This window comes from Manihot esculenta, chromosome 14 (genome assembly GCF_001659605.2).
Source record: "Manihot esculenta cultivar AM560-2 chromosome 14, M.esculenta_v8, whole genome shotgun sequence".
NCBI classification, from domain to species: domain Eukaryota; kingdom Viridiplantae; phylum Streptophyta; class Magnoliopsida; order Malpighiales; family Euphorbiaceae; genus Manihot; species Manihot esculenta.
This window is the reverse complement of record NC_035174.2, coordinates 3,094,232-3,119,813: the sequence shown is the minus strand read 5'-3', so window position 1 is coordinate 3,119,813 and position 25,582 is coordinate 3,094,232. Positions and strand designations below refer to the sequence as shown.

The following is a 25,582-nucleotide window of genomic DNA, read 5'->3' as shown; positions in this document are numbered from 1 at the left end:
TACTAGCATGATAAAAAAATTACCATATTAACGATTTGCCACTGAGCAAGTTCTTATACGAGGAATTTTTTTATATTTTAATCTTCTCTAGTCTCTAATCTTGATTTGATCAACCAATTAAACCACTCAATACTCATTTATAAATAGAATTTAATAGCCGTTTCAGTCCGAAATTGGACTGATATTAAAGGAAGTCTGTTTTATTATTATTATTAGTAAATTAGATAATAAATTAAAGCCTGGCGGATTTCCATGAATTTGATATTAAAGAACAGCAGATTCTAATTGAGTTGGTATTTGAATACTTTGCAGTGGTTGGTAGGATCAATGCTAATGCTAATGCTAATGCTAATGCTAACGCTGCAGCCAATTGCAAAACTGTTTTATGGACAATAGCTCTATTCCATTTACAGACGCAAATATCTGAGGCCTTGTTTGGTGTTCTATTGACATCAAATTAAATTTAAATTATTTTTTTAAATCTTAATGCGGATTACTTATATTGAAGATAGATTTTATTGCAAGTAAAATAAACTTGTATAAGTTGACTTAGAACGTTTCTGTGGGTGTTTCTATTAATCATCATCACCCGGTTGAAATTTATGAAAATACAATGAAGCAAAAGCCTCCTTCGTCTCCAAGGAAAAACGGAGGAGCTGTTGCTATCAAAATAAACAGAAAAACATGCTATAAAAAATATTTTTTATTATGCAAAATTGTTTGAAAGTAATAATAGTAATACAAACAGAAATATACAACTTTATGATTGGGATCTGTTGGATGAATCTGTTGTAATTAACCCCCCCAAAAAACAAACTCAAAATCATTAATTGTATTTCAAGTATATATCCATAACACCTAATTATAAATTGATGCCTCAAACATCACTTTGCTGGACTATGTTGTCTTATTGTAATTATGTATTAAGTGGACTTAATATAAAAAATATATATAATCTATATATTTATGTTTTTAAGTCACCATAAATAATCGAATTTGTTGAAGAATGAAGCCTTATTTAAATCTTGCGCTGGGGAACATTCTGAGTGTGGGGCCCCCAAGGACTGTGCATCTGGCTTTCTCAGGGAGAACGATCAGAACGTAAACAGAAGAGAGAGAAATTCCGTTAAAGAATTGTGCATTTCTTGCTGGCCCTGGCTCTCGCTTGTCCTCACCTTCATATTCCACCGGGGCATCCGGTATTGTGAACAATGTAATAAAAAATAATTTTAAAAAGTTTTATTCAGAAAAAAACATTTTATCAGTAAGAAAGAAAGAGTAAAACCCTAAAACTTCAAAAGAACTGCGTAACGACAGAATAAAAATCTTATTTATTTTTATATAAATATTGTAATAATTATCGTGTAATATTATTATTCATAGACAAATATCTTCTTTGTAACAATTTTCTCAGTGCCACAATGTAAGAATCACGGCAGAACCGGTTCAGCGCGTAACCAGTATTGGACGCGTACAATCCGGCTACAAATTATGCTGAAATTGAAATGTATAGGTGACTGACTGACCTGTGATTTGCTGCTTTCTCACTAAACAAACAAAAACAAAAACAACTCTATATATTCTCATGTACATAAAACCAACCCAACTTCTTTCTCATTCTCACGTTACTCTCATTTCTCTACTATGTGAAATCATCATATAAATTTCTTCAAGCAGCGACCTGAAATTGGAATCCTATTGAACTCAAAAAATCCATATTCTCCATGGCTCTGTTTCGCTTCTCTCTGTTTCTTTTGACTCGCTTTGCTTTGTTTACCACCCTCTGTTTCGCAGGAGACCCTTCAGTTTCCTATGAATTTAGACTTTCTTACATCACTGCTTCTCCTCTTGGTGTTCCTCAGCAGGTTATATCTTATTCTCCTTCTCTCTGCTTGCTTCATTTCTGTCTTTGTTTGTTTGTTTGTTTGCTTTTGTTTGTATGGGTTTCCTTGGAGTATGTCAGTGTATGAACATGAATTTTGCTTTCGTCCTATTGAAAATGCTGCTGGGTGAGCACATTTTTTTTACGTAGTCTCCGTTTCTCATAAGGAATTCCCGAGTAATAGCCTGTTGATGTTTCCTGAGCATTGTGGGTTTTTCTGTAATCGAAGGATATTAAAGCCGAACTTGTTAACACATGGTTTCTCTTTACGTATTTGTAGCGCTAAGTTGGATTTGGGTATTGCTGATTAGCATCAAATGATGCTGTTATTGTCTTATTGACAATTTCCTGCACGAGTCCTGCGTTTTCTTCCTCATAGTTGATAGACTTGCACGTTTTGGTTCGGTATTTGGGTGTTTTGAATATTGCAGCGACGAGAAGCACTGGGGATTTTTGAGAGATTACATTACATTTTTGTAGCTTCATCTTCGTTTATACACGGTTTTTATTTTCCAAGTTTTTTTTTTTTGTTCTGATAGAGGAATTATGGATCTCTTCATCGTATTAGTTTTGCCAGTATAGTCAGATTGTTCAAATGTGATATGATTATGCATTAGTGGGTTACATGAATATATGTTTTCTCGTCTTTTTATTTATTTTCTCCCTGCAATATTCAAAGGGTTTGTTTTGCTTTAGCAGAAACTGATGGTGTGTTACAGGCTGTAGTTTCAACAATTTTACTTCTTTGTTTACTTATGATTGCAGGTTATAGCGGTTAACGGAAAGTTTCCCGGTCCTGTTATTAATGCTACAACTAACTACATTGTCATTGTTAATGTATGGAATGACTTGGATGAAAATCTCCTAATGACATGGTAGGTTTTCTTATTCTCACTGTTAATTTGTTTTCATCCTCCTCTTCTTGCAATAATTTTTCAGGAAGAGTTACTTTGAAGAAATTTGTGATGGATGGGTATGACTTTTGCCAGGCCTGGAATCCAATTGCGGCATAATGCATGGCAGGATGGTGTTCGTGGCACAAATTGTCCACTACCTCCCAAAATGAATTTTACTTATAGTTTTCAAACCAAGGATCAGATTGGAAGCTTTTTTTACTTTCCATCCCTCAATCTTCAAAGAGCATCTGGTGGTTTTGGTCCCTTTATCGTTAATAATCGAGAAATTGTCCCAATTCCATTTCCGCAGCCGGATGGGGATATTATCCTTATGATTGGTGATTGGTACACACAAAATCATACGGTTAGTTTTGTTTTGGAGTTGATATTTTATCATGAACTTTGATGATATGCAGTACTGAATTCCAGTTGTGGCTTTAATGGCAACTTCAGGCACTGAGAACTGCCCTTGACTCTGGAGATGACCTTGGCATGCCAGATGGAGTTCTAATAAATGGGAAGGGACCTTACAGATACAACACCACACTTGTAACTGATGGTATTGAGTATGAAACTATTCAAGTTGATCCAGGTAATGATATTCATTGCATGATTGCTGGAAGCATTTGAAGCAGTGTTAATCACATTTCAATGTGTTTTTCCCTCGCACTTGAGTCCAGTTTGCCTGACCCCTTCCATTAACATATTTGATTTACTAGCAGCTGCCGTATTGATTAGTGGTGGATGAATTTCCTAGTCGTTTATTTTGTTGATTCTGATGGTGATATCATTTTATCAGATGAATATGTGTTCAAACTGTGCCAAAAAAAAGAAGCAAATGTTCTGAGTGATTTTCTTTTGAATACCTTCACAATGACTGAGTGCAAAATGTTGGAATATAGGTTCAACTGTTTGAAGTTTTAATTAGCAAAAGTACTTGTTTTGCAGGCAAAACTTATAGACTGCGACTGCACAATGTTGGGACTTCAACTAGTTTGAACTTTAGAATCCAGGGTCACAACCTACTTCTAGTCGAAACAGAGGGATATTATACATCCCAACAAAATTATTCTAGCTTTGACATTCATGTTGGTCAGTCCTATTCTTTTTTGGTTACCATGGATCAGAATGCAACTTCTGATTATTACATTGTGGCAAGTGCTCGTTTTGTGAATGAATCACTTTGGCAAAGAGTCACAGGCGTTGCAGTCTTGCATTATTCCAATTCTAAAGGACCAGTATCAGGTCCTCTTCCAGAGGCACCAAATGATATTTATTACCCGTGGGCAGCAATGAATCAGCCAAGATCCATCAAGTTAGTTCTTGGAAATTTTGAGAACTTGATTTCACTATTTCTGCTTATTCAGAATTCAGATATGTCGCTATTTGCAGTCTTAGGCATGTTAGTATATAGTTATGATACTATTGCATCTGAATAGCTATTTCACATGAAAGAACTTGTTTTCATTTAAAATATGAAAAATCCATAATGACCTTTGAGATATGCTCCTCTATTATGAGTTACCTATATTTCTGTTTAGAAATTTGTGTATTTGTTCATTTTGATGATGATGATGAATGGGAACAGACATGTCTTTCAGAATGTTTGAAAAATAATCAGGAGAAAACTATTTACATTTGCCTCAAAAAGGGGAAGATATCTCCATTCTCCCATCTGATAATCCTAGAAGGGAAATCTGTTTGTGCTTCATGCATTGATGCATATGAGTAGTGTGGCAGCAGCTATTGTCCCATAGAAATTCTCTTTCATTCTTGATTTTGATTTTAGTAAAGTCAAGCGTACAATGATAATTCCATCAACAATATGTTTTCATTTTCACGTGGATTAGGCAAAATACAACTGCAAGTGGAGCTCGCCCTAATCCACAGGGATCTTTTCACTATGGTCAAATCAATATCACTGGGACATATGTGTTAAGGAGCTTACCACCAGTCACCATTGGAGGAAAGCAACGCGCCACAGTGAATGGCATATCATTTGTCAATCCTGATACACCAATCAGGCTTGCTGACTTGCACAATGTGACGGGAGCTTACAAGCTTGATTTTCCCAATAAGCCACTTAATAGGCCTCCCCGGATGGACATATCTGTCATTAATGCCACGTATAAGAGTTTTATCCAGGTCATATTGCAGAACAACGACACCAAGATGCTGAGCTTTCACATGGATGGTTATTCATTTTTTGTGGTTGCGTAAGAGTCTCTACATAACCCCTTCTTAAATTGCTTCTTGACTTGTGACCAATTTAAATGACCTGGTTATGCAAATGCAGGATGGACTGGGGGATTTGGACTGAGGATAAAAATAGTTCATATAATAACTGGGATGCTATTTTTCGCTGTACAGTAGAGGTTGGTTTATCCATTGGAAGCATCTGTTTTACTATTTACCTCAGGATGTGGAAATTGCTTAGATTTTTATCATAAGCTTACGACAAGATAATTGCGCAAAATTATGGGTACAATTCATGGTTTCTGCACCATTGACATTAAAGATACAGATTTCTTTCTTAATAAAAGCTTTGTTCAATTAGCTTGTCAAAAGGATTTGCCTTGCTTTTGTTGACTTTTCCATTTAGTCCGCTGCTTTTGTTTTCGTAGGTTTACCCTGGGGGATGGACAGCAGTCCTTGTGTCTCTGGACAATGTTGGAGTATGGAATCTTAGAGTGGAAAACCTTGATAGGTGGTATCTTGGCCATGAAACTTATATGAGAATCATCAATCCTGAGGAAAACGGTGAAACAGAGATGGGTCCGCCTGCTAATGTTAGATATTGTGGCGCCCTTCAAGGCTTGCAGAAGTATCTTCTGAAGACCGTTCTTACTTTACACTCTGTTGTTTGTGACATAGCTAATACTGCTCTCTTTTGCTTCAGGGATCCAATTCAGTTATCTGCTGCATTCATTCTGGCTAGCAAATCACTGGTGTTTAGCTCCCTGCTGATAGCACTCTGTTCGTCGTTCTTGATTTTCGGGTAAACTTTTCTGCTGGTTGGATACAAGTAATTTGGTTTAGATACTGTTTGCTTGTATTGGGTAGTTCTAGGTATAACGTTAACAGCTGAACTTACATGGTTGGATCAGATTTGAAACTCTCTCTTCCCCTGTACAAAATTTTCTGGGTATTAAGACATTCAATTTTCTTTCTTTTTCCTTTTTCAGTCTCTGGGGGTGCTCTGCCCGTTTAATTGTAATTTAGGTCAAACTACATATTGATTATTGAATGATGATGAACCATTTGTTTTGGTAGCGTCTGACTTCTACGTAAGAATTTTGTATAAACGTCTTGGATAATATTTTTAATTTGGCAGAGCGGTCATTATTTCAGTAATCGTAGATCGGTAAATCATCCGGATGTTTTCCTAAATTTATGTGGTGAATTAATAAGAAAGCAATTATTATCTTAAGAATCAAAGTCCTTTATAATTATATTATATAACGTAATATTATATAAAAGAAAAAATTATTATGGAATCCTTCAATTCTAATGAAATTTATGATTAGGTCTTTATTATTTTTAATTTCAATTAAAATATTTCTGTTAATTTTATATATCTTCTAATTTACAATGTTACACTCCCTACTCCCCCAATCCTTATATGATTTCATACCAATTTCAACCTAATTTAATCCACCATTTTCCTCTTTAAAATTTTTTTTAAATTAATAAATCTTTCAATCAAGCAACAATTAACACTACAAAGAACCTTTCATCTAACAGAAGAAAAAAAATTCATTTTAATCCAATTATAAATTATAAAATACAATCCATCAATACAATTTGAAAGTAAAATAACATAAATTGCTCATATTTAGTTTTCAGTGCAATTGCAGAATAGCAATCTAAATTGAGAAACAATCGCCGCTCAAATTTAAAACCAACGACGGTCAATTCATTGAGAGGAGCAATTCAGAGAGATGGATTGAGAGGAGCTTTCGAAAGGAGATAATGTTGCAATCACTAATGAGCGACGATCGGCCGCTTAAATTTAAAACCAACGACGGTTAATTCATCGAGAGGAGCAATTCAGAGAGATGGATTGAGAGGAGCTTTCGAAAGGAGATAATGTTGATAGATGAAAAGGAGGTGAAGAAGGATGAGGAGAGAAAAAGGAAAAGGAATCGATTAAGTGACAAGTGAAAGAGAACTCCAGGATAAAAAGAGAGGAGACGATGTAGAAATTCAAAGAGGTAGATGTATGGTGAAGATGTTAATAACGGAGGCGTGGGAGCCGAGAGAGAGCGATAGATGAAAAGGGGTGAAGAAGGACGAGGAAAGCAAAAGGAAAATGACGCGGTTTTAACAAATAAATTTGAGGTGGTTTTATAATTTCTTAATATTTTCTTCTTGACTAATAATTATATTGATAGACTGACAAAATATTTAGCAGAAGCAATAGTTTTATTTTAAAATTATGAGTAATAGTTTTATTTTAAAATTACGAGAGATATTTTAATTGAAATTAAAAATTATAAAAATTTATTAGTAAATTTTATTAAAATTCAGGTACTACAGCAATTTTTTTATATAAAATTAATAATTATATATAATACTTAAAGCTGTCAAACTCGCTTTTTATTTTTCATTTTAAAAGTTGTAACTTTTGAAAATGTAAAGATTCATGATTTTTGGATAAAAGCATGCAATCACTTTGGACATTGTTTTTGGGTTCATAAAACTGATTCAGAATTTATATGTTCTTTTTGTCTTGAAATTTATTCTAAAAAAATTATACATTTTATAGTTTATTGGGTATTTTTAATTTTTAAATATATTTCAACTTAATCATAACATATAATTGGCCTATGTACGTTTCTTAGATTTTAATTTTATTGTGTTTGGTCCATTACTAATGTGATTTTATCAAAATAATTTAAATAAATATTTAGAATTAAATAAAGTGAGCTCGAAAATTATTTTATTTTTTTATAAAAATATTGTTTAAATTAATTGAGGCTAATTTGTTATAATTGGTATGCGAACTAATTTGTTGTAATTGGTAGAAAATATAAGAATATTATATTTACATATATGGTAATTAAGTTAAACTTTCTTCAAATGGACATCAACATTCAAACTTTAACAGGCCACACCACATGTTGAGATTTGTTTCGAAATAACTTATATTTTTCACACAAAATATTTTTTTATGAAATTTTTTTTAATAAAATGATTTATATTTATTATTTAATTTTAATTTAAAAAATAAAATTTATTACAAATTTATATATAAAGCTTTTAACAATATTTTCAAAATACAAAAAATTACTTAATTTTTATTATTTTTTAATATCTAAATGTTAAAAAATATTTAAAAAAAAAATATTTTAGGCAAAATAAAGAGAGCCTAAATCATAAACCTTTTTTATTTTACTGATTTTATCCTGGACTAATCTTTGGTAAGTTATTATATTGCACATTATATAGATATGCATTAATCTTGTTATGGACATATGGCATAATATTTACTCAAATTAACCAGAAAATTACTGGAAAGTACCAAATTTACAACCTTTTAATTAATGACAGAAAAAATTGGCTACGGAAAGGCTTCCACCTTGAAAATTATTTCTTTCATGCCCACATACGTATTGTTCATCACATGCACACTATATATAGACATCGTTTGTGTTGCTGGCTTTGACGTTGAGAATAGAAGAAGTAGTAGTAGTAGTAGTACAGAATTGAGAGAATAAATAGAAGAGATGGTGAGCAAAGTAGCGTTGTTAGGATTGGCGGCGGCGATGAGTGTCCTGATGAAAGTGTCCTCCCAAAACTATGGAGATGCATTGACCAAAAGCATTCTCTTCTTTGAAGGGCAGAGGTCAGGGAAGATACCTTCCACCCAAAGGGTTACTTGGAGGAAGGATTCTGCTCTTCTCGATGGCTCTTCTATTGGCGTAAGTCCATATATAATTATTTTATTTTGTTGTTCCTTTTCTTTTCTTTTTAACTTGTTAAAACTAAAGTTTTCGACTATATACTAGGCTCAAAAATGAAGTTGTCAATAATTTTTATTTAAAGGAGAATATGATATATGTATGTTATAATTTATTTATTTTTTAATCAAAACACCATTACTTTTCTCTTAAATGGTCATCTATTCAGTTCTGCCAATGTGCCCTTTTCTTTTAATTAACGTATGCAAAATTCTTAATTAGATGGATTTGGTTGGAGGTTACTATGATGCTGGAGACAACATCAAGTTCAATTTTCCAATGGCATTCACAACGACCATGCTTGCTTGGAGCGTACTAGAATTTGGTCCCCTCATGGGCTCAGACTTGGAACATGCTTTAGAGGCCATTCAATGGAGTACAGACTACTTGCTTAAGTCCACTAGCGTCCCTGGCACAGTGGTTGCTCAGGTAGGGGAACCCATCAGCGACCATAATTGCTGGGAGAGACCTGAAGATATGGACACTCCTAGAACCACTTACGTTGTTAATCAAACCCACCCCGGTTCTGAACTTTCTGCTGAGATTGCTGCTGCACTTGCTGTCTCTTCCTTGGTGTTCAAGACTACCCAGGCCAATTATTCTAATATCCTTCTCGAAAGAGCATCCTCGGTATAAAATATTAGAAAGCTTCTTTTTTATTTTCTTTATTATAATCCACATCTCTTGTTATTGATTTTCTCCTTTTTTTATTTTTATTTTGATGTGTAGGTCTTCGATTTCGCCGATAATTTTCAAGGATCTTACGATGGCAGTGTTGGGCAGGGGGTGTGTCCATATTACTGCGATTACAATGGTTACCAGGTACACATTCGGTTATATGCTGAGTTTATTTCTTTCATTTCCTGTCAGTGTAAGTAAGAGATAATCAATTACAGGATGAGTTGTTGTGGGGAGCAGCATGGCTGTACAAGGCAACTAACGATGGAAAATATTGGGATTATATTCTAAAGAACGCTAGCAACTCAGCATCCCCATTTGTATACAGACGAGCAAGTGTGGATTCCATCGGCAATAACTTGTCGGAGTTTGGATGGGACTCGAAAGAAGCTGGCATTAACATACTTGTTTCCGGGGTAATTAATAACAATCAATCAGATCATCACTTGCCTTCCTCTTCCCGTTAATACGTGAAATGAACTGGTTTTTGCATAATCTGAAATTTTCATTGTTTTTCATGTTCGGTGTAGTGGGCGATAAACACTCCCAACGAAAAACCCTTCACTGTTAATGGGGACAATTTTGTGTGTTCTATATTGCCAGAATCGCCAACCAAATCCGTCACATTCTCTCCAGGTGGGCTCCTATTTAAATCTGGAGGAACCAACTTGCAACATGCAACCTCTCTATCCTTTCTTCTGATAGCTTACGCTCGCTATTTGGAGAAAGCTAAAAGAGGGGTTTCTTGTGGCAACGTGGCCGTTACTCCTGCCAGGATTATTAACTTCGCCAAAGGCCAGGTATGCAACTAAACTCAACAACTTTCATTATCAAACTCCACTTGGGGTTAGAGTTCATGAGCTCACAATCTTGCAGACAGGAAAGAGATTAAATGCAGTATATGATATTGGTGCAGGTGGATTATATACTAGGAAAAAATCCATTAGGAATGTCGTACATGGTGGGATTCGGCGAAAAGTACCCTCAAAGAATTCACCACCGTGGCTCTTCCATACCCTCCGTCGATAAGCACCCTGGGCATATTGCATGTCATGAGGGAACGTCGTACTTCGAGAGCAAGGATCCAAATCCAAACTTGCATGTAGGGGCTGTTGTTGGAGGACCTGATAGTAATGACCAATTCTCTGATGATCGAACTAATGCTGCTCAATTAGAACCTACCACATACATCAATGCACCCCTTGTTGGAGTCTTAGCTTACTTCAAATCACTTCAATCCCGATCAGAAATTACCCATTGATTATTTTAGCTTCTTTTTCGTTTCCCACCAAAATTAGGAAAAATAATTGCACAATCCAGTGCATCATGTGATCAATATCATTAGCATAATATGTTTGATACACTGAATCAATGAAATAACAGCATGTCATTTCTTATCAACGCCATCTCACGTAAACGCTGACCTGTTCATCCCAACTTACACCAAGCAATTTTCTGAGCCCAAAGTGAAAATGGGCCGCAAAATGCAAATGAACCTCTCAGCTGTTCATGAAACCAAGATTTTAACTTCAAAACTTTGTATTAAAAATTAAGAAGCTTAAACTTATTTATTTGCAAGTGCAAAGAAAACCTTTACAGCGCATACTTTCTTCATTGTCAACAAGGATTGCCCTGAACCGATAGATGTGAAAATAGGCCAAGAATTTGAATCTTCTCGGCTAGGCGACCAAATGGAGTGTAAAGGATCGGAGGAATTGGTCCCTGGTGACTGGTGGTTTGATACACAAAATTTTCCCCTTTTTTTAACACCATTCTTGCAGTATTTGAAAATATGCCAAACATAGCTATTAGAGAAGGGAAATATGAGACTCGATCCTTAGCAGGAGATACTGGGGACCATCTCAACTAGACCGTATTAGCCTTTTTTATATTAAATTGAAATGCCAATATTTTCATTAAAATGATTAAATTAAAACGTTTTTATATTTTATAAAATTAAATTCTTTAATTATTTTTTAAAAAATTATTACTCAATTTATTTTAATTTTAGTGAGATGAATTAGATAAATAAATATTTAAAATTAAAGGGATTAATAATATGTGTAGTTAAATTTATAAGACTAAATAATATAAATAATTAAATATAACTATTTTTATAATAAAAAAACTAAAAAAATTAAATTCATTTTAGGGACATTTTAATTAATTTGAAAATAAGATGAATTAGTTAATTTTAGAAAAGACAGCTATTTAGTAGTAATTTAATTTTTCATTAACTATTGACCCGATTGTGATCCGCCATCTTCAATCGGGTCTAATCCACCCGGTGATCCTCTTTTACAATCTGCAGTTTTCCACGTCGTATACGGTTTATTTTCAACGGCAAATAGAGTCGCCTAGGGTAGAGAAAAGGATATTAGGAAGATGCAGCAGAGAAAAACAGGGAGGCCATCTGGAACCGATGGCTCTGATTTCTCGTATAGGATGGTCGTTGATTCCCGTAAGCTTTCTTCTTTCTTTTGTTTCGAATCAAAAGTGGTTAGTGTTGTTTTGGAGTTGTAGCTAGATTTAATGGATTTAAGGTCTTATTTCTGCTCATTTTCCTTTTGCATTTTGCTGGCAATTTTAAATTTTAGGTTATACAAAGGTAGCCAAAGGGAAGTCTCGTCTCTATGCACTGATCTTAGCTCAGGTACATTGTTTAGATAAATTATTTCATAAGTACAAACGGTAATTGAAAATAATTATCATTCATTGTATTAATCTCATTTGGGTTATCAATGGGATTAAATTTGTTTTTCCATTAGAAAATGGAATAGAAATTGATTTCTAATATGGAAGCTAGAGTTACTATTTTTCAGAGATGATAAGAAACAGCCTCGAGAGCCATTGCCAGTGATTCAGAGGATGAGTTGGCTACGTACTGCACAGTGCAGAATATTGCCAGTGTCTGGGTTTTTATTATTATATAATATATACTCACTGAGTTTTTTGTACTTGATGATTTAAGAGAGCAAATGATCAGAAGGACATCAAATAATTTGCTCTGTGGAGAATCTAGTGCTGAACTTGGTTTGATATTTTTGGGCTTCCAAGTTTACCAGGATCATCCTTTTTAGTTTAATTCCTTGTTTCCTATTTAATGGTTTCGGATAAACATGACTATTTCTCCAACTGTTTAACATCCAAAGGTGATGCATTACTCTGTAGGTCACAAGTTGCCTATGTACTAAAATGAATGCAAGGATTATATTCTGATTTATAATTCTCTTAAATTTTCATGTGTGTGTTAACAATGGTCCTTCTGAATCCTGATCCACTGAATCGGCTTCTTTTATTTTTCTCTTGATAGTGCTGTCATTTGAATGCAGGCTGCTATTCAATTGATAGGCCTGCTGTATATTGTTTTATCAATATCAAAGGAGACTAGTCTAAACACACTTGCTATTTCATCTCCTATCATTGGATTGATTTCTCTTCTCATTGGGGAATTAGGTTGTTGACCACATTATTTTCTGATTTGAATTAATTAAATTTATACATATTTTAATGCTAGTTAATTTTCAAATGTTTAAGGTCGAAGACGCAGTAGAGTAAGTTTCTTGAGAGTTTACATCATCATGTCATCAATTGCAATACTCATCTCTTTAACTTTTGCCATTACCAGCAATTCATCATTACAGGTAAGTTGTTTCATTATTTTTGAGAGCACACGCATGGTTCATTTTTGCTTAGTCCTTTTGACAAGAAGTTTCATTGGAATATCATCCCTTAAAAACCAGTTATATATAGGTCCAAAACTCCAAATCTGTGAATAAGTCTTGTTAGATTTTACGAGATATAGAACGTCAAATTGCACTATGTGCAGATGCTACAGTGTAGGTTCTTTTTTTTTTGTTTATGAAGTTTGGCATGTTACCTGAAGTAGATGGAATTGGGTGCTTCTTTATGTGTTCTTTCTCCATTTAATATGCAACAGTGTCTATGTTTGCACCTAGTAAATTAATTGCCATCAAAATCTCACAATGAATTTTGTTCTCAGGTTATATGGACCCTGAGTAACTTGGAAAGAAAGAAATTTGAATTTATTGAAACTATTCTGCTTGTGCTCGGTAAGTTGCACACTGTTATGTTATGTATGTGCTTTCTTGACATTCTAGTCTTCTTCTGTAATATTCTTGTTTTTGTTTTGACAGGATTGATTGTGCATATAGTTACTGTTGGCACTGTAATTTCACTAATTGGTAATATGTCTCCTCCCAAAAAAGCTTGTTAACAGTTTCCTGTAACATCAAAATTTCTCCCTATGTCAAGGGTAAAAGTGCAATATCTTACACGTTATTGTTTCAAATTGCCTTGTATTGTTTAGTGCATTGGAAATTATATTAATTTAGGAGTTTAGTTTCCCATATAGTTAGACGATGCTATATCTTATAATCATGAAGTGTTTAGTAATTTGAATTTTTTAGGCCTATCATCCAGAGAATGGACAAAACATTGATTGGCTAAAATGAAAGTGGAAATTTACATTGATTGGCTAAAATGAAAGCGGAAGTTTTCAGTTTTCCCTCTGAATTCTTATTGACTGGGGAAAGTTCAATTTGTAATCTTTTTCTGTTTCTAATTTGTGTGAAGAGATCCTTGGAAATCACCAAGAGGTAGTTCTCCACAATAATAAGCGTCCTAAACAAATACGGATAATGTAATTGACAATGCTAGTCTTTATTCGATTTCCTATTGGCACCTATTAATATCATACTTGTTCTTAGTAGGAATTGTATAAAGCTGGAGAAGACTTTTACTTGTGCTTGCATGTATTAAATAAGTTATTTAGGAAGAATATATGATCCTTTTTATTATATTTAGGCTCTTGAACCTTCTCTCTCAAAGTTTATTTATTTATTTTGAGGCAAGGCCTCTTCCTTTCATCTGGGCAGGGGCAGCTCCTTTTCCCCTTGCCCAGACTGTAGCATTTTCCCTTTCCAGCTCCATGCCAGGTTTGTGAATAGGGATTTCGTTGGCTTTGGTTTTAAGTTGTTATTGTGCAAGTGACCGCATCATAGAGAGGGTTCGCATATCCTGGCTGTTTGGATGTTTTTGTCTGTAAAGGAGCTATGTTTTAGCTAGTATGCATCTCTTGCGATCATATACCGGGCATTGAAAGCCATCAATTGTGATCCTCAATCATCGCTCTCTTCTTGAGCAGGTCAGATGATGTGTTTTTCCTTTTGGCCTCCTGCTGCTTGTCTTTGTTGGATGACATCTCAAGAGACGCTTGGGTTCTGGTACTCTAGCCTCTGCCATTCCTTATTGCTGGTTTTCTGGTTATCATGGTCTTGGATCCCGTTGCATGAAAGTTGTGATTCCTTTCTAGGCTGCTTTGGGGGTTGATCTCCTGGTTTTGGGAACCTCCCTGAAGCTTCAGTATGTAGGTAAATCTGCTTTAGGGGTTGAGTTCTTCCATGTATCATTACTCCAAAGAGCGTGGAATCTCTCTGCGGTAGCTAATAGTCACTGGACTTGGCGCATTGCATTTTGACATTTTGTCCTTCACACTTTTGTTGGTCTCCATTTGGGTTTGGATTGCACCCATGGGTTTCTAGGTTTTGCGTTGGCCAAGGTTGTCTCTGGGCCGATTCTAGAATGGCCCTTTGTTGAGGCACATTATCATTTAGTTATTTATTGCGTTCGCGTTTTAGTTGGCAGTTGCCGTCAGCTAGGAAGTATCTTTATTTTTTTTAGTCCAACGTGGGAGAAAGATTTCTGCTCAAAGAAAGATGAGAGAGATATCAATGATATTGATTTTTTTGTCAATAACCTCCTATTAGTTGGGAGTTAGAGTTCACCGACGCAAAGTAGCATCATGATCATTAGAGAGATAAAGGGGGAAAAATATCTGAAGCACCTACTATTAGTTGGGAGTTAGAGTTCACCGACGCAAGGTAGCATCATGATCATTAGAGAGATAAAAGGGGAAAAATATCCGAAGCCCCGCAGTAGGTGGCTACAGTAGGAGCTCATAGTTAATCCGTTAAAATTCAAGATTCCAGTTCAGAAATTTGTTGTCGCATTTTCTGTAATAACAAGGAGGCCTGTTCTCTTTGGTTTTCTTCATATCTTTGCATAAGCATTGCTTTATTGTCAGGTCATTAAGCAGAGAATTACGCAGCCCAAACCAAAACCACTGACGGAAGAACGAAAATATATGCTTCAATGAGGCTAATTAGCAGATATATTTCTCTTCCGGTCTCGTCCTACTATCTTATTTAAATTTGCTCAACTGAGCAAAAGCAAAGTAAATTTGAACAATTAGGAAGGGATTGTGAAAGAGTGGATGCGGCAAGCTCGTTGAACTGTCGCTATTACTTGAGCTCTCACTAGAAAGAGACTAGCTCTGTTTTTTCTCCACTTGTAATTTTTGTTTCTAATGTGTATAAGTTTTGCCCTCACCTTTTCTGTATGCATGTGAACACATGCATGTCGCTTTCTGGAGTTATTTCTAAATTGTCCTCATTCTCTCTCTCTCCATTAAGATTAGAATCATGCAATCAAATTCACGGGTTCAACAATAGCAAAATGCCCAATTCTCAGATAACAATCATTTTCTAGCGTGTACACACGCAGACTTTGTTCATTAGAATGATAAAACATGATTTTTATTTATAGAAACTAGCATAATATCCTAATGGAGGCATGTGGCCATCCATATTGACGCGACTATCACACTATATATCTGTTACAGACAAACTATGGAATATTTTGCCTCAATACTTTAACTAGAATAATTGATTGAGAAATAATTAACATCATCGTCCCAGAGACGATTTAACCATGAAGAGAGGCGTAATTGTTGATCAGGGACAATGCATTACTAGTCAAGTGTGCAATATTCAGAATATTTTTCCTAACTTCACTCTTCACATTTCCGTCCATGGAATTCTCAGCGAACCCATCAGTGCAAGTAGTCTCGTCAGTCAAGGCGGCACTAACCCATGTTTGTATGTCGTTAATCATGAGCTGAGTGTCGGACCCTTTGGCCTTGCCCATTTCGTCAATGGATTTCCTAAGCTCATCTACTGTGTCACTCAACTCCTCCACACAGTCTTGCATAGCTGCCACTTCCGTAGGCTTCATGCCATGCGTGTGAGAGAGTTTTTTCATCGAGGTGGAAGTTGATCTTGCATGTGCTAATGTCACGTTGAGGGCTGCAGTGGCTAGGAGCTTGGGGCTGCTTTGGATTTTGCTTGCTTCGACGGAAAGGGAACTATAGCATAGTCTTGGATAAGTAGTTGTACTACAAGATGTTTTTATAAATTCTGTGTTGGTTTTTGGGTGACTGAGAGCTCTTGCAGCTGAGAGAGTTTTTATGTGGAAACTAATGGCAAGAAGAATGATGAAGAATTTAACAAAAGAAGTAGAGGGGAAACCCGCCATGTCTCTCTGGCTACTTGAGAACTTTGAAGCTAATTTGGCTGATAATGAAGATAATGGGAAAAGGCTCGCCATTTATAGGACGAAAAGGCTCGCCATTTATATGACAAAAACACTAGTAGGGGATAATTATGGAATTTGATATGCAATTATAATATCAAGTGGGATAAAGCAGTAGGGTCCCAAAATTGTGCAAAAGAAAAGGGATTTGAGTCCATAGTGTCACTAGTGGGCCAATTTAATTTTGATAAAAGAAAAGTTAAATTACACATTCACATTAGACAGCGATTATATTAGCAACTGTTAAAATATTAATTAATATTTCTCATTAATTTTAATTTTTAAGTGTTTTACTATGTAGGAGAAAATTCATTCATTAATTTTTTAATTTTATAAAAATATTAATTAATTAATTCATTAAGAGTATTTTAAATTTTTTTAATAATATTTAATGGTTAAATTTTAAAAAAATAATAAATAGTAAACATTTGAATGCTTCAAACATATTTTAATATATTTTTTAAAATTAAATAATTAACTAATGAGTTTCTACGTACTAACAAATCAAATAAATTTTTTTTAGAGCCCTAATAAATAGGTTTTGAGTCTGCCTTGTCAAGTAATAAATTGATAAAAAAAATTTCTGAGAGCCCTTAATCCTTATGCTTCTACCACTGCCCGGAAACATGTCGGTGGGACAAGGGATCACAGAATTACCATTTACCACTGAATTGTGTTGATATATTTGGGAGGGGGAAGAGAAAATAACTGAATATCAGCTCTCAAAGAAAACAACATATGAAAATTTTGGGATATTTGAGCAAATAATTAAGGTGGCCCCATGCATCATGACCACAGTCAGAAAGAGGCAGAGTCTAGTGGGAATGATAAGATATTAAAATTGAACAGAATATCTAAAGCCTTTAGTGGGAATGATAAGATATTAAAATTGAACAGAATATCTAAAGCCTTCAAGTTGAACAACAAGTGTGTAGGGTCTTAAGAAGCTGAGATCAAACAAGGATATGGATTCATATGGCTGCATCCTGCAACTTGACAGGAGACACCAACTTGATTACTCACACTTAGCCGACTGATGAGTAACCAATTTGGACCAGAAACTACGAATTCAGACCATTACGTAATCAATTATAAGGTGGCCGCCGGCAACCGGAATTGTCCATCTTTATCTGGGTTACACACTAGTTCTACCATTTTGGTTAACTTTCCAAGCATGGATGTGAACACCGCAAAAATGGTTTTAGTGGACAAATTCATTGATTCTTTTCACACTTTTAGCTATATATAGCATCCAGAAAGCAATCTCATTAAGAATACTGATTCAATTTAAAACAGTAAAACAGTATTGGCGTTGATTTGTGTGAAGTTGCTGCTGATTCTTGTAAGTGCGTGTGGAAAAACATGGACATCGCCTCCATGCATGAGTTTCATGCACTGTGTCAGGATTTTGCGGTTCATATGTCTCGTTGTTTTCTTATGCGAGTTCCCGTTTTGTTGGATACGCTATGGCCATGAAATTGAAAATTCGATTATTTTATTTTCCCTTGTTGTGAAATCTGATTTTACTACTATTATCCTTCTCTATTGGGAAAGCCCAAAAGAAATTGGATTCTCCGCTGTGAAATCTGATTTTTACTTCAACTAACATTATTATATCACTCGTTGTGATGGTAAAGAGAAGTATATAAAATTAATGTATTTTAACTTATTGATAATAAAATCGTATTCTGAATTAAAAGGTCTTAAAGCTTCAATTACACAAATTATATGTATATATAAACTAAAAAAAAAAAAAAATCTAACAAGAGACCTAATGTCTCTATCAAGAATAGGGAGAAGCACCATGCTTTTGAAAAGCTCCGTGCATGATACTTTTGTGTCTAACACGTGATGTGCTCAATTATCGCTTTTCTTTATAGGAGTTTGCTTTGTGGGCGGGTCAATGTAAGTACCAAAGAAATGACATTTACTCCCTCTGTTTTTTCTAATATATTATTTGATTTTTACCCTTTACACTATAAAAAAAAATTAATAAAATTTATCAATCAAATTATAAAATTTGATCGACCAAACTTGGGTTACCTTAGTGGAAGTAATTAGGAGGCACAGTATCTTATAGATGGAGGAAATCAAGCTAAAGAAGAAGAACATCATCTATAGAGACAAGACAATATATGAAACAATAATCTTGTCTACGTTGTGAATTAAACGGACCACCATAACCATAACGTAAAACTGTTCAAGTCTAGCACAAATTTAATCATTTTTCTTGCTTCCTGATCCATCGAATGCCAGTGCATGTGAAGCACTCCTATTCTCATCTCTTCTTTCCAAATGGGCTGGCCTCTTCTGTTACCTTACACCAATCAATAATTCAAGCCCCACAGTTTCACATGCATCTGGTACTCCTTCCTTTCATTACCCATTAAAAAGGTTTCATTATTAGCACTTTCTCTTCTCACTTCTCACCCATCAACACCACCCAGCTGCCAATGGAATCCTTTTCTTTGATCACCATCTCTATAGCTCTCTTTTGCATTGCAAATTCATGGGCAGCAAGATATCAACCCAGAGAAGAGTCAAGCGATGATTTTATTAGAAGTTCATGTGAGGTTACGAGGTATCCAGAGCTTTGTTACAAAACTCTCTCAGCTTATTCAAGTACCATCCAGAATGATCCTTTACAACTAGCCAATGCAGCTCTCAATATCTCCCTGGAAAGTGCTGAATCCACCTCAAACATTGTGGCAAACATGCTGAAAGCGCACAACGTAGGGCCTAAAGAAGCCGGAGCCATAAGAGACTGTGTGGAGAACGTGAAAGATTCAATTGATGAACTCAAGCAATCTTTGGTGGCGATGAAGAATCTGGAAGGCCCTGATTTTGAGATGATAATGAGAAATATACAGACATGGGTAAGTGCTGCATTGACGGATGAAGATACTTGTTTGGATGGTTTTGAAGGGAATTTTATGAATGGGAAAGTTAAGAACAGTATAAGGAGCCACATTAAAAAAGTTGCTCAGCTAACTAGCAATGCATTAGCTCTCGTTAATAAGCTTGTTAATTAATTAGCCACATATTTCTGCTAAAGGTGTTCCTACGTCTGTGTGTATACATAACTCTTTTAATAACCCATTTATCTTTAGCTTATTCATCAATTGTATCTTAAAATCCAAGGTATGCCTGTTTAAAATATATGGAATATATAGTAATAATATTAGTAAAATTAAATAAATATAATTATGTCGTGTATAACCTGATCTATAAGAAATTATGGGTTACAATTGTTTTTCTATATAAATTATTTTATATGAAATGATTAAATAAATAAAAACTAATAACAAATAAACTAATCATACAAAATTCAAATTATTAGCTATTATTTCTTTAATAGCTTAGTATTACCTGTGTGTATTCGGAAAAAAAAAAAAAAAAAAAAAAACTTGAGAGTATAAAAAAAAAAAAATAGTTAAACCGGATTTTTTCATAATATAAAATGATAATAAGACTCTGTGTAAAACACTGCAAACGAGAATTGTATTCTGCGCAGAAATTTTCATAACATGAAACAATTAAAACCGTGATTTCCGTAGCACATAATTTTCCACGGCCAAGGGCAGCGCCTCCTCTCCAGCAGAGATTCACGCTGGCGCACCCTGCTTCCAATGCAACGCCAACACGTGACATGAGATATGTCCTCATTTGACTTTTCTACGACAGGATATGTCCTGATTTTATGCGATTGTTTGCTTGGACTAACCTGGCCCTTGACTTTTGGTACCCAACAAATTTCATTTGTTAGTTGATTAACGGCTTCCGGATTTCGAGTTACTGCTTCGGGAGGAAAAAAATTGCCATGTAAATAAATATAATCATTATTAATTTCTCCAAAGTATATTATCTTTGAAATTAAAAAATAAAATAATTATTAATGAAACCGTATATAATGTTTGAATAATTTTAAGTGACAATTTCGACAATTATATGTAATTATTAATGAACTCGTATTTTTTTTATTTATTTATTTTCTTTTTTATATATCTCACCAGCTTAATGAATACCCACGCAACATAATTTCATCCGAAAGCATCTCTCTTCTTTATACTCGTATTTTATGAGAAAAACAATAAACTTGGAAACCAAGTATGGAAATGTTAATGAATGAATGAAAAACATTGTTCATTTACGATGCATGTAAACGATTTCATCTACATAGACAACCGCATGCATTGGATTTAGGAGCCTGTCAAATCTAAACCGTTACTTGCGTAATACCCATGTTCTTATCAATCTCAAATCATCATCACATGCTGCTTACATGGCTTAGCTTAGAGCAGATGTTTTCTTTTTCTTGATTCTTTGGTTATCGTGTTTCTCACTTTATGATCATGCTATTGCTGTATACAAACCCTGCGTACAAGCGAGCTACATGCACAGACGGGAAGCTTTTTCGCTATAAATATCGGGAATCTTCGCACAATCTCCCTGTGCTCACAGAAAGAGAAATGGAAACTAAATCTACTAGCCCTTGTTCAGGCAGTTCAAGCTTACAATTTTGCACGTTTCTTCTTATTATTTCTCTTCTTTTGCTATCAAAAGTTCAAGAATCCTCAGCAGCAGCCATCGCCACCACTAGAACTTCTAGAACCGCCTATATTAACTTCCTAAAAACAGCTTGTAATTCCACTACATACCCAAAACTCTGCTACGTCTCTCTCTCTCCCTACGCCTCCACCATCAAAACCAATGATCTCAAGCTTTGTAACACCGCATTAAACATAACACTGAAAGTTGCCAGAAACACGTATAAGCTGTTCAAAACTATGTCGAGGCAGAAGGCCCTGAGCAAGACTGAAGTTGGAGTTATTAAAGATTGCCAGGAAGAAGTCGGAGACAGCATTGACGAGCTCAAGCAAGCATTGAAGGCTTTAAAAATTCTAAATGCTAATGACAAAAATGTGGAGTTTCAAATAGCTGACATAAAAACATGGGTTAGTGCTGCGCTTACAGATGAAAACACCTGCACGGATGGATTTGATGGCCTGAAGATAGGCTCTGCATTGAAGAAACAGATCAGCAAGATCATATCCAATTTTGCTAGTTTCACTAGCAATGCTTTGGCTCTCATTAACAAACTAGATCAGTGATATGTTGTACATATACTCTTACTCTTCTTTCGTCTTTTTTTTCCACCTTTAGTCTTATTTTCATCATTTTGCTTCCCATTTGTACCATAAATTTATGTATGATGATCAATAATGTGTCGATAATCTATTACTTTTCTTGATACGAATTGATCCATGTAAATGTGATTAAAAGAATCAACAGTAAAATTAATTAATTTCACGAGTACTGTGACAAATCACACAAGATAATAACATATGAAAAGCGAAAGATGATGATGAAGTTGAGCTGGAAACTGCAAGTAGTCTAGAATTTCAAACTAATTAAAATAAAAGCCTAAAAACTTGATTTTTTTTGTTTAATGTAATTAAATATAAAATGGACATGCAGAATCCACTTGAAGACAATTGCATAATTAAGCAGACAAGCCAACTGCAGTGCAGGCCCAATGAAACCGACTTTTCCATTTTTGTGTCCCTTGTATTTGTATAGTAAATCTGATAAAAAAAATTTTAATAAAAAAATCAAACTAATAGAAAAGATATAATTATTTAGCAGCTTTTTAATAATTATTTATCCGTAGATGGATACCTAGCTTCCAGTTCCAGATCGATCCTTTTCATAATTTATTAGGCAAAACTCTGTGAGTCCATGGCCATATGAAGTCAGGCTCGAAAAATTTAAGAGAATGGGGCCCCTCCATTTTCCGATTTTTCAAAGGTAAATGCATGTGACTTCCTCGTTTATTTTGGCAAGATTGCATGTGACCTGTCTGTGTCCGTTCAATTAATATTCTTTTTGATACGTCCACGAAATTCCCAGTATTTTATTCTTATAAATCTTCCTTAATTTGTTTGTATTGTAATGTAATTCCTATTTAATTTCCAATTTAAGTATAACTAATTAAAATTAAGATGCCTCTGCCACGTGGTTTAAGTGATACGGTCCCCTACAATAATAAGTCTATCTTGTCTGCTGCCCAACACGAGCCAAAAACACTCTCACCTAACGCTAAAATTTTTACCTTTTCTTTCTCCCAAGGTTTTAATTATTTTAACATTATTACTTATAATTATTTATAAAAATATTTGTCTACATTTAATTATAATTTAAAAATACATAATTTTTGTTATTTAACTAAATTATGATAAAATAAAATAAAATAAATTATCAATGTCAAATTACGTTGTGTAAAATGGCGTATAATGAAATTTAGTCAATTTGTTTTGAAAAAATTGGTATATTTGGGTTTTTTTCGTTTATTTTTACTACGAAACACCCAATTGAAACCCAATTTTATTTTTATAATTAACATTTAATGCTGCATTAACTAATAAAAACTTACAAAAAAAAACTAATAAAAAATAATTAAATAGTAGAAAATTAAAACTTAAAAAAAATATATTAGATTAACTTGAAATATCTATTATAAATATTTAAATTAAAATTAAATAAAATTTAAATTTATGAAAGAACAAATCTAGATAAGAATCTCAAACTCCTTGTAGTTGTATGGCTTTCAAAGGAAATCAAAGGGCACATCCTACCTTAAATTATGGGATTTTTTCCCCCCAACTATTGGATAATTTGGATGCAATTTTATTAGGTCCCACATTACCGTCAATCAAGGGATATTTTTGTTTAAGATAATCTGGAATCATGAATGACAAAATTTATTTGGAATTATTTACCATATTTTTTTAAAAGTGACCTTTAATTTAACAATGTTAAATTACATAAAGTTTTAAATTTAAGTTTCAATAGAAATTAAATAAATGACGGAAAAAAAGAATAGTAAATAGCATTCATTTAGAGAAGACTGTTATGGTTGAAGGCTTGAAGCCAGCCGACGCTGTTACGAGAGCAGAAAAGCCAACAAAAACGCCGTCTAAAACGTCATAGAGGGCGGCTTTCAAAAACCCATAAACCAATAAAAAGTCTCACTCTCACTTATATCAAAACTAGACCATTCAAGCTGAGCATTAGAGAATAATTCATACAAAATTCTCCATATATATAATATAATTCTACAGCAGCATATTGTTAACTTAATTAATTAGTTCTTGGAGGCAAACTTGTTAATCAACGCAAGAGCATTGCTCGTCACCTGAGCAACATTTACAATTCTTGCCTTAATCGAAGACTTCACCCTCCCATTCAAGGCCCTACCACCGAACCCATCAACGCAAGTGTTCTCATCTGTCAAAGCAGCGCTAACCCAAGTCTCCACATTGCTTATATGCCATTGGTAGTCCTTACCCTTGCTCTGACCCATGCTCTTCAGCTCTTTAAACGACTTGCTAAGCCTATCAACAGTGTCGTTAATCTCCTCTAAACAGTCCTTGATGGCTGCCATTTCTCTGGGCTTCACTCCCTTGAACTTCGTCAACTTGTAGACGAATGTCTTGGTGGACTGAGCCCTCTCCAGGCTCACTGACAAGGCAGTTTCCGTCAATTGGCGTGGGCTTTGCTGGATGGATGTGGCATAAGCTGAGAGAGATTGGATACATAGTGCAGGGTAAGTGGTGGTTTTACAAGAGGACTTGATGAAATTTGTGCCACTAGAGGTGGACTGTGCAGATGTTGCTGTGCTGAAAATGCAGAGTAAAGAGAAAAGCAGAGAGACAAGGAGAGCTTTTGCCATGTTGATGGTAATTAAAATGGCTGGTTTTGGGTTCTGGCTTGGATAAAGCAAGTTAGAGCCTTTCAATTTATAGAAAAAGGATTGAGAAGTTCCACTACTGCATCCTAGTTGTTCGCTCCACTAGGCTAACGTGCGCCGTGTGCGCTTTTTTAGTTTAGTAGAATAAAATATCAGGAAAAGTTTTGTTTATATATTCAAAATATAAATCTGTGAGTCATTTGTTGAATAAATAAATAGATTTTACTGTATATTTTACACAAAATTCATATTATATTGATATTTTTTATTTTGGTATTCTAAATTTGCGGACTGGTGGTTCCCTGGAAGCCATTATTCTACCGACATCTCTTGATAAGCATATTTCCGCTATTTTTTAATAAAAAAAAACACAACTTTTCTAAGCCCAATAATTGAAAATTTTTAAGGCCAATATACTTTTTTTAAAAAAATCATAATTTTTGATATTCAAAATAATTAAAAAATTAGTTAATAAAAAATATTTTATAATTAAAAAAATTAAGTTAATTTAAAAAGTATTGCCTTTCTCATTAAAAAAAAGGATATTTTTCATATTTTAAGTGGTTTATTAAGATATATATATATATATTTTTTTTTAAATTATAATTTAACGATAATCGAGTTTAAAACCCTAATTGAATCCGTATTAAAAAGGTCAGACTTTAACTCTGGTAGGTCCAATATATAGCTCTGTTTCACATACAAACCCAAACTTTACTTTGATTAGTTGGATCAAGTTCGAGTCTACCTTTGTTTCCGTAAGACAATAAATTCATGACATTCGGAATCATGTTCACATAGCACTGAATGAAATTAAATGATCTCGTGACAATAAGAAAAAAGACAGTACGTCTATACATACAGTTAGTGTGACTGTGACAGGATGGTACAAACATTGGACGATAATTACACGTCACTAGAGGATAAAAAAAATGAATAAAAAAAGAAACGGGACAAATCA

General features: G+C 34.3%; 7 protein-coding genes across 12 annotated transcripts; 5 read left to right on the top strand and 2 right to left on the bottom strand.

The window, feature by feature from the left end:
* The first annotated feature begins 1,509 nt into the window (after window positions 1-1,509).
* LOC110631232 (monocopper oxidase-like protein SKS1) lies at window positions 1,510-6,052 on the top strand. 3 transcript variants are annotated; one of them, XM_021778984.2, is made up of 9 exons: window positions 1,511-1,865; window positions 2,648-2,757; window positions 2,872-3,142; window positions 3,232-3,370; window positions 3,727-4,093; window positions 4,629-4,994; window positions 5,075-5,153; window positions 5,403-5,602; window positions 5,678-6,052. In XM_021778984.2, the coding sequence occupies exons 1-9, from the start codon at window positions 1,725-1,727 to the stop codon at window positions 5,778-5,780; spliced, it is 1,776 nt and encodes a 591-aa protein (XP_021634676.1). In that variant the 5' UTR covers window positions 1,511-1,724; the 3' UTR covers window positions 5,781-6,052. The 3 variants fall into 3 exon arrangements, with proteins under 3 accessions (XP_043806390.1, XP_043806392.1, XP_021634676.1); XM_043950455.1 differs by having other exon boundaries at window positions 1,510-1,865; window positions 5,403-6,052; XM_043950457.1 differs by lacking the exon at window positions 5,678-6,052 and having other exon boundaries at window positions 1,510-1,865; window positions 5,075-5,260; window positions 5,403-5,542.
* A 2,390-nt stretch (window positions 6,053-8,442) lies between these two features.
* On the top strand, window positions 8,443-10,869 carry LOC110599787 (endoglucanase 8). Of its 4 annotated transcripts, none has more exons than XM_021736357.2 (6): window positions 8,443-8,702; window positions 8,964-9,371; window positions 9,471-9,563; window positions 9,638-9,835; window positions 9,950-10,219; window positions 10,336-10,869. In XM_021736357.2, the coding sequence occupies exons 1-6, from the start codon at window positions 8,508-8,510 to the stop codon at window positions 10,678-10,680; spliced, it is 1,509 nt and encodes a 502-aa protein (XP_021592049.2). In that variant the 5' UTR covers window positions 8,443-8,507; the 3' UTR covers window positions 10,681-10,869. The 4 variants fall into 4 exon arrangements, with proteins under 4 accessions (XP_021592049.2, XP_043806711.1, XP_043806713.1 ...); XM_043950776.1 differs by having other exon boundaries at window positions 9,638-9,857; window positions 9,957-10,219; XM_043950778.1 differs by having other exon boundaries at window positions 9,638-9,860; window positions 9,978-10,219.
* An 835-nt stretch (window positions 10,870-11,704) lies between these two features.
* LOC110599992 (protein jagunal homolog 1) lies at window positions 11,705-13,789 on the top strand. Its single transcript, XM_021736649.2, has 6 exons — window positions 11,705-11,880; window positions 12,017-12,072; window positions 12,752-12,875; window positions 12,957-13,063; window positions 13,423-13,492; window positions 13,577-13,789. The coding sequence occupies exons 1-6, from the start codon at window positions 11,805-11,807 to the stop codon at window positions 13,654-13,656; spliced, it is 513 nt and encodes a 170-aa protein (XP_021592341.1). The 5' UTR covers window positions 11,705-11,804; the 3' UTR covers window positions 13,657-13,789.
* A 2,225-nt stretch (window positions 13,790-16,014) lies between these two features.
* On the bottom strand, window positions 16,015-16,910 carry LOC110599991 (21 kDa protein). Its single transcript, XM_021736648.2, has one exon. The coding sequence runs from the start codon at window positions 16,884-16,886 to the stop codon at window positions 16,206-16,208; it is 681 nt and encodes a 226-aa protein (XP_021592340.1). The 5' UTR covers window positions 16,887-16,910; the 3' UTR covers window positions 16,015-16,205.
* A 2,195-nt stretch (window positions 16,911-19,105) lies between these two features.
* LOC110600296 (21 kDa protein) lies at window positions 19,106-19,993 on the top strand. The gene has a single exon (XM_021737112.2). The coding sequence runs from the start codon at window positions 19,325-19,327 to the stop codon at window positions 19,901-19,903; it is 579 nt and encodes a 192-aa protein (XP_021592804.1). The 5' UTR covers window positions 19,106-19,324; the 3' UTR covers window positions 19,904-19,993.
* A 1,162-nt stretch (window positions 19,994-21,155) lies between these two features.
* LOC110600426 (pectinesterase inhibitor 4) lies at window positions 21,156-22,122 on the top strand. Its single transcript, XM_021737287.2, has one exon. The coding sequence runs from the start codon at window positions 21,218-21,220 to the stop codon at window positions 21,980-21,982; it is 765 nt and encodes a 254-aa protein (XP_021592979.1). The 5' UTR covers window positions 21,156-21,217; the 3' UTR covers window positions 21,983-22,122.
* Window positions 22,123-23,735: 1,613 nt separating this feature from the next.
* LOC110630650 (21 kDa protein) lies at window positions 23,736-24,658 on the bottom strand. The gene has a single exon (XM_021778163.2). It carries the CDS (start codon window positions 24,601-24,603, stop codon window positions 24,016-24,018), a length of 588 nt encoding a protein of 195 aa, XP_021633855.1. The 5' UTR covers window positions 24,604-24,658; the 3' UTR covers window positions 23,736-24,015.
* Window positions 24,659-25,582: the final 924 nt, after the last annotated feature.